This window comes from Castanea sativa, chromosome 4 (assembly GCF_040712315.1).
Source record: "Castanea sativa cultivar Marrone di Chiusa Pesio chromosome 4, ASM4071231v1".
NCBI classification, from domain to species: Eukaryota; Viridiplantae; Streptophyta; class Magnoliopsida; order Fagales; family Fagaceae; genus Castanea; species Castanea sativa.
In genome coordinates, this window is record NC_134016.1 from 46,777,408 (window position 1) to 46,789,220 (window position 11,813).

Genomic DNA, 11,813 nt, shown 5'->3' on the forward strand with positions numbered 1-11,813 from the left:
GCACCAGCTTGCTTTAGCTTACCAACCTCCTCTTTAACTGCCTCGGCGTGCACGAGAGATGCTCGCCGAGGAGGCTGCTGTCTAGGCGTCGCATGAGGGTTAACATTCAAATGATGGCAGATAACTTCTGGATTAATTCCTGGTACATCATAAGTCGTCCATGCAAAAACATCAATGTTATCTCGCAAGAATTGAATCAACTCTTCTCTTTCCTGTATCGGCAACTTGGATCCGACCTGAAAATACTTCTCTTTATCTTCCCCAATAATTACCCTGGTTAGCTCCTCGGCAGACCCTTCATCTTCAACTGGGCCGACTTCCCGAGCAGCCTCCTTTAATTGCTATGATGTCTCAGGAACTTCCCCCTCCAACGAACCCCGGCCTGTGCGAGTAGTGGCAGACATTAGACATTGCCTAGCCATCATTTGACTGCCATGTAACACTCCCACGCTTCCCCTTGTAGGGTACTTCACCATCACATGTAAAGTTGATGAAACTGCCTCCATTGCATGCAACCACGGTCTAGCCAAAATGGCCGTGTATGGAGAATATGCCATAACAACTATGAAGTTTACCTGTACCACGGAACCTTCCACCTGCACGGGCAGCCTAATCATTCCTCGTGGGATCACCTGGTTTCCATCAAAACCAACCAAGGGATGGTCGTATTTTTCCAAGTCCTCCTCTTTCAACTTTAACCCATTGAATAGGTCCGGATACATAATCTCGGCACCACTTCCATCATCCACCAATACACGTTTCACATCATATCCCCCAATACGAACCATGACAACCAAGGCATCATCATGGGGTTGAAACGTTCCCTCTTTATCCTTATCAGAAAAACCCAAAGTAAGCGCCACCGAGGATCTGAGTCTTTTGTTTGTTTGATGATTCTCTTCCACGTCTTCATTCCCACACTTGTTTTGAACGGTCATGACCCGAGGAAATTTCCCAAAGTCTCCTCTCGGCTGGGTCAAGATAACGTTAATAGTGCCTAAAGATGGTTGAGGGGCCTGACCCCAATATTTCCGAGTATCTAGTTGTTCCTGATTCCCATTCGGCTTTGCCAACAAGTGATTGATCTTCCCGGCCCTAATCAATTGATTTAAATGGTCACGCAACGTCCGGCATTTCTCCGTGGTGTGTCCCTTGTCCTGGTGGTAATGGCAGTGGAGGTTTTGGTTCCTCGTGGATGCATCGCCACTCATTTTGTTTGGTGGCCTAAAATATGGCTCATGCCGAATTTTCTCCAGTATGTGATGCACAGGCTCCTTAAATAGTGAGTTAACTAGAGGAGTCTCGGCGATCCTCGGATGGCTTGTAAAGTCTCGTTTGGGCCGAATACCTTGAAACCCTTCCACCCGAAGATCCTTCCTCTCTAAATACCCTTTCATTTTGCCTTTACTTTGCATCTGATCCTCTTCCACCCGCTTATATTTATCTATCCGGTCCATAAGCTGACGCATGTCTACCGCAGCTTTCATTGTCAAAGACTTCCTTAACCCATGTTCCGTGGGAAGACCCACCTTGAAAGTTCTCACAGCTACACTCTCCACATCCCCATCGATTTCATTATACGTTTCCCAGTATCGATCAGAATAGGTTTTGAGTGTTTCACCTTCCCTCATAGACATAGACAATAGAGCATCCAAAGGTTTTGGAATTCTAGTACAAGTTATGAACCTTGCTCCAAATGCCCTAGTCAATTCTTCAAAAGACCTCAGGGAACCCTCTGCCAAAGCATCAAACCACCTCATAGCCACAGGCCCCAAACTGGAGGGAAAAACTCTACACATCAATGCCTCATTATTCGAATAAACGGCCATCTTCTGACAAAAATGACTAACGTGCTCTACAGGATCAGTCCTCCCGTTATACACAGTAAAAAGGGGTTGGGAAAACCTTCGAGGTAGCTTTGCTCTGTTTATCCTTGTCACAAAAGGGGATTTGGCAATTTGTCTCAGGGCTTGACCCATTGCATCACTCCCGTCCTCGCGATATATTCCATCAGTATCGGGCATCTTCGTCACTTTCAGCTGCTTTGCCCTAACGCCCGAAGAAACACTAGCATGGGTCATACTTCGAGTAGGCTCAAACACTGGGAGATGAATTCCTCCTGGGTTCGCTTCCGAATTATCACTGGAAGAGCTAGCATTATCCTTACGTCTCCGCTTCTTACTATCCACACGCTTGCGTAAATACGCTATTTCAGATTGCATCTGTCGCAACACGTCGTCGCGAGACATATGCCCCTCAGTTAACGATCGTTGCTCAGCCCTATGATCGCCATCATATGCCTTCACCACCCCCGAAGTATGCCCTTTCCCCTTATCACGTTGGAGACTTGCAGCTACGTCCCTGCCTCGTGAGCTTACTGATTCTTCCCCTTCCAAATACACCTCCGCCATACACTTCTAAATGGAATATGCTACGCTGTTGTTGTTCCCACAGACGGCGCCAATTGTAAGGACCAAAGATTCGTAAAACCAGCTTAAAAACGTTGCTGGTTCTTTATTCACTTAAAAGTCCTCATACAATACATTTGGTAGAGAGGGTTCAACAACAAAAAGCCCTTATCTATAATGCCCCGACCCTTATTTATACTATTTGCTCTTTTCATCGTGGCTCTACACCTTACAATCTACTATGTTTTCCCTTTGACACCTGTCCGTCGGTAATAGTACAGAGTTCTAGCTTTGCATTCGACACTGTTTAGGTCATATCCACATTAATGCAGCGGATTGATCTGATACCTTCCAATTAATGCGGCCAGAATGGTTGTTGACGGGCATTTAATGCATCTCTCTAACTTAGCCTACCACCTTCGGATATTTGCCACCTTTATGTCAGCAATGCCCATGCCACATCATCTTCGGGCACTCCCAGGTAATTTCCTTTACTCCTTTGCTTCATCTTTCCTACTGTATGTCGGCCTTCCTCTCTTCGGGTCTTCGGGTTCCCGGGTCCTCGGAACCTCACACTATAGTATGATACATTAATACTTAATGTAAATAGGCAAGTCAATTGATGTTACAAATGTAAAACTGCATTGTCCAGCATTCAAACGAATCAAATTTAATAGATTGATAGAAAATGACTTATGTTTAAAAACCACACAATGAATTTAAAATGGTAGAAAGATTAATTGAAATGTTAAATACAATCTCATAACTCTTGAGCAGAATTATAAAATAATCACACCATTTATTTATTTTTTAAATGTTAATGGGTATAAAAAAATAGCCATTCTAATTTTATTTCATTTTTTAAATCAGGCGCCAAATCTAGAAATTTATAAATTTTCAGGGAGTGAATCTCACAAATTGTTTTGCATCTGTTAATTTCTTATGTATTTCAGCTCTATATATCAAGAATTGTGTCATCTTTTATATAATGATTTTGTTGTGGTCAAGATTCTTCAAAGTTTTTGCCTAACTCTATTATAAAACTTTATCCTTCAATTGTGTATTAAGTAGTTTAGATTTTCTATTCATATTCAACAATGAAATAAAAGTTGATTCCCGTTTAAAAAAAGAGTACTTCAGATTTTTCTTTTTTTGAGAATAAAGAAAATTGACATTAAGAAAAATTAGCCAAAATTAGCCAAGAGTACATCAGTTAAATGAGAAGGAGTACTCTCCATCCACACAAAATTACTATTGACATGTCTCGTATGTTTAGCTAAGTTATGGACAATAAAATTACCTAATCTACGGATGTGAGAGAGACAGATAGAGCTGAAAGCAACTAGAGAAAGTTTAGATTTTAATTCTGAAAAAAAAAAGTGGTTTAGACTTTTTAATTTAAATAGATAGTAAAATATCTTAATGAATATTTTTTTTTAAATGTTAATAATAACAGGAAATCCAATCTCCTGAATTATATATAATTTTATTTTTCTTGATAACCTCCCTTATATATATTTTAGTAACTCTGCACATTAACTCTACAAATATATGGTTTCTACACAAAAAAAAAAAAACTCTACAGATAAATGATTGTAATAAATATTGGTGGAGCATCAATCAAAGTGATGATGACTTCTTTCAATTGACAACCAGACAAGATCTATTGCCTCAACTTTCAAAAAAAAAAAAAAAAAAAAGATCTATTGCCTCAATTCTTTCAGAATAAGTACCAATAGAGTTATATATATAAAAGAGTACCAATAGGGTTAGGCCAACTTTCAGATGTTTCAAAGAGAAAAATCAGATAATTAAGGACTTTTCCCTAACCAGAGCCACAGGGAAGGGAATGACTAATGAGATTCGTAATGAAAATCATTTTAACTTTTAGTTTTTTGTTTCAAAATTTTTTTTTATATTAAAAATGTTAGCAAAACTAACTATTTTAAAATAAATCAGCATTTAGTTTTTTTTTTTCACATTTAATTTAAAAGTTGCAAAAGATTATATGTTTTGATGAATATTATGCAAATAAGCTATGAGAAACATATGTAGTGTCATGCCTTTCAGTTAAGATTTAAAAAAAATAATAGTACCTCATTTATTTTGACCCAAATAAAGAAAGAGAGAGATATAACCATTATTTATTTATTTTTGGCGAAAAACCTATTTTAGTTCCTACATTTTCATGCAATTTTCACTTTGGTCCCTAATTTTTTTTCCACCGTTTTTAGTTCCTATCTTGGAAAACGCGTCTCGTTTTAGTTTTTGCCGTTATATCAGAGATGAAAATTGCACATGTGGCAAACGGAACTATTAAAATAATAAAAAAAATGTTATTTAGCATTAAAAAATGCCACGTCAGCATTTAAATAAAAAAAAATTTATTACGTTTAACTAAATAAAAAAATTAAAAACAGAATTAAAATCTAAAAATCATATAAATTGAGATCTAAGTGTGTCTTGAACAAGAACAACAAGAATACAAACCCACATCCAAGAACACAAACCCATAAATTTAAAAAATAAAAAAAACCCAACAAACAACCCTTCAACATCAAATTCTCTAGCAAATCACTAATCCACATGATTTTCACAAAGTCCATAATTGAATAACTAATCAACTATACAACACCGAATTCTCCAGCAAATCAAACCCATAAACATAGTAAACAATCCAATCTTCAACAAACCCATAAACCTATATTTTCTTAGGAAACAAAAACAAAATAAACCCAAAAAATTTAGCTCATATACAAATTTAGCTCAATTAGCACCAGAAATTTCAACCTCAGACTCAGAGACTTTACCTTCCTTTTCCCCAATTTCAGAGGAATAGGAAGCTTCATCAACCTTACCTCCTAGGGTTAGGGTTTGTCCATTAGCAACAATGAAGTCCAAAAAAATCTTGCAACGCGATCGCCCTCTTGATCACACTCTTCCGACAATCCCTAACCCTCGAATCGACGCCTCTCACCTAATCCAACCTGAAGAGCAAGCTCATCAACGTCTCGTTCACCCTCAGCCTCTCCTTCGGGTCCTTCTACATCAATTCCAATGCCTCCTCCCTCAAGATCCGTCTCTCCACCTCATCGACTTCTCTCCTGATCGTCGCGATCTTCTTCACACTCTTCCTCACTAGAAACCCTCAGAACACCTTCTGGATCTTCAACGCAGATGAGTTGGACTGCACCTTGCCCTGACCCAATGAATTGGACCAGGATCGACACTACTTTAGATCTGGGTGTTGTTTTTTTGAGTGAGTTTGAGTGAAGGAAAGAAAGTGTGTGTATGTGGGTGTTTTTTTCTTTCTTTGTTCTTAGATCTGGAACTGTGTTCTTGTTGTTCTTGATCTCAGGGTTTGGTTTTTTATTTTTTTTTATAATAATTTTTGGGTTTGTGGTCTTGGATGTGAGTTTGTGTTCTTGTTGTTCTTGTTCAAGACACACTTAGATCTAAATTCATGTGATTTTTTGTTTTTCTTTTTATTTTTAATTTTTTAAATTAGTTAAAATTAATAAATTAATTTTTTAATTTAAATGCTGAAGTGGCATTTTTTAATGCAAAATAAAATTTTATTATTATTATTTTAATAGTTCCGTTTGCCACATGTGCAATTTCGGTCTTTGATGTAACGGAAGAGACTATAACGAGACGTGTTTTCCAAGATAGGGACTAAAAACGGTGGAAAAAAAATTAAGGATTAAAGTGAAAATCACGTAAAAATATAGGTACTAAAATGGGTTTTTCGCCTTTATTTTTCTTATAAAGATACATCAACAGTGCATATACCTGTTATTAAATTTATACCACTCTCACTAGTGGATAATTAGTGGCAGGTAACTTTGAATATGTAGTCAACAGAAACCTTATGGCTGAAAATGGAGAAGACTATTATTAACTTTATTTCGAAACTGAAACTCTTAGAAATTAGAATGGCTCCAATCCTTATTTCCATCAAGTAATTATATCAATAATAGTTTGCATTATTGTTCATTTAAATAATATTTAAACTAGATAAAGCTTGGGTCCAATGTTTTAATACATTAAACCCATTGTGGAGGTGTCATGCAAATACTTTTAGCCACATATCATTATTTTGTTTTCTTTTTTTAATATAAGATAGAAATTCTACTCTAGTTAATCTAAACTAAGTCTATATTATATATATGTGTGAAGCTCGTTTCTAGAGAATCCCAACCCTTGCCCTTCATACCTCACAAACACTTATACTAATAGAATGATCATCGCGCTAAAAATGCGCGATAATACACGTGTCATCATTCTAATAACTCCAGTATACAATACTACTGAACTCAAGTCAAGTCATGTGTAAATTATGTTTGTATTAATCATAACAATAAGACAAAAGGAGACAAGTGAGGGAATTGAATAAGATGAATAACGTATAACTCAGGTTTCAAGCTGTACCATTATGTCACTCCCAGCCATTAATTTGTTTTCATCAAAAGTTTCCAAATTACGACTACTAACTAGAATTATTATTATAGTACTATCAAGATCCTTCATGTCTCATCATGTATAATCCTTCGTGTCTCATCGAGTATAATCTAAGGAGAGGAAAATGAGGGCAAATATTCAATTCCCTTTTGTTGATATTTTAAAGGAGAGGGAGAAAAATTTAAGAGCTACAAGAAACCCCTCCAAATTTTTTTTTTTTTTTTCAATTTGGGAAAATTTGAAAAGGAATGGACTTTTTTTTTGTGTTTTTTATTTTACTTTTTATATTTTTAAAGCATATATATTAATTCAAGAATAATAAACTTTTCTATTTCTTTATACACTATCATTTTAATCTCTCTCCCTTAATTTTTAGTTTTAAGGATTCAGACAATGGATGTTACATTGATTGTAATCCCTAATCTCTAATCTCTAATATTCCTCTTCTCTATTACTACCGTCTCTTATATTCTCCAATCTTCTCACTTCACTTCAAGACATAGTATAATTATATAATTAATAAAGAATCCAACCCTTTAATAATTATATAAGTAAAATATCTCTAAGTTTGATGAAGATGGGTGCCTTTATTTATTTCCTAAACTCCTTTAATTAAAAGTTACTCAAACAGAAGATAAGGTTGGGGGGAAAGAGAGTAATATTTAATTTAGTATATTAACTTTATAGTAATAAGCCCATGTTTCTAGCAGCCACATGGCGCTCCAGAAATAGATTGCACTATTTGATTATGACATTAAACCTTTGAGTTGGCCTGTTTAAATATTTTATTGGATATTTGTCAATATCACTAGATTTCTAGTTGATTGAATATGAAGTCAAGATCGAATGATATACGTGCATGATAAGCAAGTTTATATATATTGGGTACATCGTATATTATAGTATCCCCATGTTCTTTGTCAATATGTAGTTGAACTGTGTGTGCAATTTTTAACAATTCTATACATAAAAAAAGAATTAATCTTCAATTAATCACTCGGTGTTGACACGATTCAACATGCTGCATGCATGGCACAAAATGGTTGGATTTAAAAAAAAAAAGGGTTCAACTTATAACGTTCACTTATGATGATTTATCTTTATCATTAAATTAAGACACCATTTGATAATAAGTAGACATTAAACCTTAGATCTTTTATTCGGCAATTTTTTTTTTATACCAATTAAGCTAGTTAGAACACACAAAATGGTTGAGCTTAATAGCATGAAATTTCTACAATGCTATCTATTATGCCTCACAGGCTTTTTCTTGTTCTTTCTTTTATTTTGCTTAAGAAGTTAGGCCACAGCCACATATTGAAAATAGTTCTTCTCTAGAAATTTTTATATCGTGGGGGGAATCTGATTTTCGGCCTCTAATATAATTTTTACAAAATTTTACGTAGTTAAATTCTATATATATTCACATAATTGGTTTCGATAGAAGTCTTGCCCCCATATATTATGAGTGGTTAATTTGTAATTTTGATGTCACATTCATATAATAAGTCCATATTTAATGTATTATGTGAAAGCATGATTTTCAATAACAAAGTAGTGAATATTAAAAAAATACTCAGTATTGTTGAGTCGTCCCATATCAGTAAGGTGTGCTATTGAGAAAGGGTTTATTATTTGCTCTGCGACACTAACTGCCGCATGCAGTTTTGATATTGGCGGGTGAGTGTATTCACTTATCTCATCTCCCTTCCCCTATATATGTGTGTGTGTATGTGTGTGTGTTTTTCAAAAATAAAAAGTAGTGAATATTTAGCATGCTTTTTTGGGGTTTGGGGTTCTTCGATATATAGGGCATGATAATTCTATATGCAACTTGGCTATTGATCACGATGTTGGTAGTTCCAAAAACAAGGGCAAATTGCTCTTTCTAATAGTAGAAAGTATTGTCTATTTTAATTGCGAAATGCCAATTTTAGCCAAAAGTTGCATGCTTCCATGAGAAAATTATAGACATGATGATGTCTGATAATTAAGCTACTCTATTTTAATTTCAGCTGGGAAACAAGAAAACAAAAGCGCAGTTTTTAGTAAGATAATCATTTGCTTTTGCTAATTCAATTCCTATAGTTAATTGGAAATTTTGGAACACCCTCCTTAATTTGTGCATGACCAGCCAATGAGATCTCAACACATCAAAGAAAATAGATTCCCCATTAGAATTATATAATCTGAGAGACCTACATTTGTTAATCAATTTAGCCATTCTTTTAATTTATCAAGTTTTATGCTTAAGTCATAGAGAGAGAGAGAACATGGATCTCAAAAAACCCTTTTCTCAATGCTTCTTAATAATTCGATCTTAAGCTTAAGATGTTGGGTTTGTGACATGTGTTATGTGGGTACCAATCACACAATGTAGGGTATCTAGGTAAGTGCAAAAAAAGTCTCTAGGACTTAGGTCCGGTCTTGTAACTTTCCCAGACAGGAAAGGACTAGAACCAAAATGAGAATTATAATAAGTATTATTATTATTATTATAATTATTATTATTATTATATGCTAATATGCCATATTGAGTAAGATTTATGTTTGAAAAGAACCCAATTTTGCTTCTTTCGAGTTCACTATATGATCTTGATTATAAAGAAGTTACTTGGTATAGCTGTGTCATGGACATGCATTTTTTTAAGCACAACACTAGCTCCCTAATTTTGTATGAGAGAATGAAAAGTGTTAGGGAATCATATATTTTATTATCATAGAATAGTTACCAAAAAAATGTTAATAATATAGGTATAAATTAAGGCACATATTATTAGGCCCAATAACATCCGTGGCTTTCTTCTTTAAATTTCTAATTCTACCTCCGGTGATATTATTAGGCCTAATATTATAATCTTATCCTTTGATTTTGAGCCTAAGTCTCTTTCTTTGAAAAAGTTTTCCCCTTTTTCTTAGTGTTAATGACCATTAATATTTTAGTCAGAATAAGATTTCATTGGGTTATATATGGTTGCAAAGTTGAAGAGTACTAGGGCAACAATATTAATCTCATCCAATATGTACAACTTTTCTTGTCAAAGCCTTTTTTTTTCAACTAATTCAGATTAATCTCATCCAATAGGCCATAATTAGTAATTACCCAAATTTTTATTTTTTGAGAAGATACCCACAAAAAAATTAAGACAAAGCCCCCAATTAGCTATCTCATGAACTACCCAACTATAAACCCTTAACAAAATTAAATATTACAGTGTAAGTTATTTTGAACTAACTCTCCAATTTCTTCTATAATATTAACTGTCTACCAGTTAATTAGAATCCCTTTAAAAGCCTACACTCACCGATTTAGCATCCTATTCAACTTTTACATTGGGGACAATTTTTTTTTTATTTTTTTAAGAACTAACTCAAACAGCTTTCTTAAGATTTAAGAACTATATCTTTTTCTACTTGAACAGCATACTAATTGATTCTATAAAATAAAAAAAGTATACTAAATGATTCGTTTTAAATGTGCAGATAGTCTTGTAATTAATAACATATAAAAAAGCAGCTCTTTTTTTCATTAATTTGATACTAAATTACAAATTGTAGAAGGTTCTTCATACTCTGGAATGAATCATATTAGACAGAAAATAACATTAAGACAGCTCTTGTCAATATATCATATATGTGTAGTTTTATTGGTACTTGCTATCTAGTTATTTCTCTTTTTATAATAAGAAAATCGTTGTTATTCTAATGCACATTACAGGGTCATCAGGATTATTTATTTGATAAAACCCAAGCAACAATTACTCGTCGTCGTAATATATATTAATTTAGATTATGTTTGGTTTGAGGGAAAATGAGAGAATGGAAGAGAAAGGCACTTTTTTTCCTTGGTTTGGTTAGAAGAGAATAGAAGGGAGAAATGAAATGTGGAGAGAGAAGATTTCTATGGGTTCTACCAATTTTTTATTTTTAACTTTTTATCCAAATTCTTAAAATTACCCTTATACCCTTAAAAAGTTTTAATCTTTTACATAAAAGTACATTTATATCCTTATTTCATTATAAATTAAAAGTGTAAGGTCACAATTCGCACCCGAACTCAACAGTATGAAGGGTGCAGGCTCAAAAAGCCTTATACAATGAAATTTATAGAGTGTGGGCTTGAAACTTAGGTTTTATGGATGTTGGATAACAAAAACGATAGGCGAGATCTCCAATTTACGTGCGACGAACTAACTATGTAATAGAAACTCTCCTCGGACGTAAGCCGATGATGACTTGTATTATTTTTCCTTGTATTCAGAATAGATTACAATTGAAGGTGTTTTTTACAGTATTTTTCTCTTTTTTCTCCCCTCCTCCTGCTTGAATGCCTTTCTTTTCTTTTTATATCATCCTCCTTCTTCCCTCCATCTTCCACATATGGCTTAGATCACCAATCCAGATACTTGTCCCATCCACCACTCTCTTGAAGTCTTCAAACAATAGCTGTAAGGCTGATCACTAATGTTCAGAAGTCATTTCTCCATTAATGCGGCCAGAGAGGTAAGTGCAGAGTTTTTAATGCGGTGGTAGTAGCTTTTTCTAAGATATTTCTCATTCACTCTTTCTCTCTGTATCCTTGTGGAACACATCTTCATTCACGAGACCTCCTAGAATTTCCTTATAAATATCATGACGCATAGTATAGTTTTCACTTCATAAAGCCAAGGAGATGCCCCTCCTCGAACTATTTCCACCAAACTCTCTTGCAATAGTTTGCTTGTGGGCTTTTAAGTTCGGTATAGTTATTACCACTAAACCCTCCTCGGACCAATTAATACCCTCTGATCAAGTCATCCACGAGACCTCCTAGAATTTCCTTATAAATATCATGACGCATAGTATAGTCTTCACTTCATAAAGCCAAGGAGATGCCCCTCCTCGAACTATTTCCACCAAACTCTCTTGCAATAGTTTGCTTGTGGGCTTTTAAGTTCGGTATAG

General features: G+C 34.7%; 1 protein-coding gene across 1 annotated transcript; it reads right to left on the reverse strand.

The window, feature by feature from the left end:
• Positions 1 to 341: 341 nt before the first annotated feature.
• Positions 342 to 2,411, reverse strand: LOC142633027 (uncharacterized). Its single transcript, XM_075807314.1, has 2 exons — positions 1,796 to 2,411; positions 342 to 1,621 (listed from the first exon to the last, which is right to left on the reverse strand). The coding sequence occupies exons 1-2, from the start codon at positions 2,409 to 2,411 to the stop codon at positions 342 to 344; spliced, it is 1,896 nt and encodes a 631-aa protein (XP_075663429.1).
• Positions 2,412 to 11,813: the final 9,402 nt, after the last annotated feature.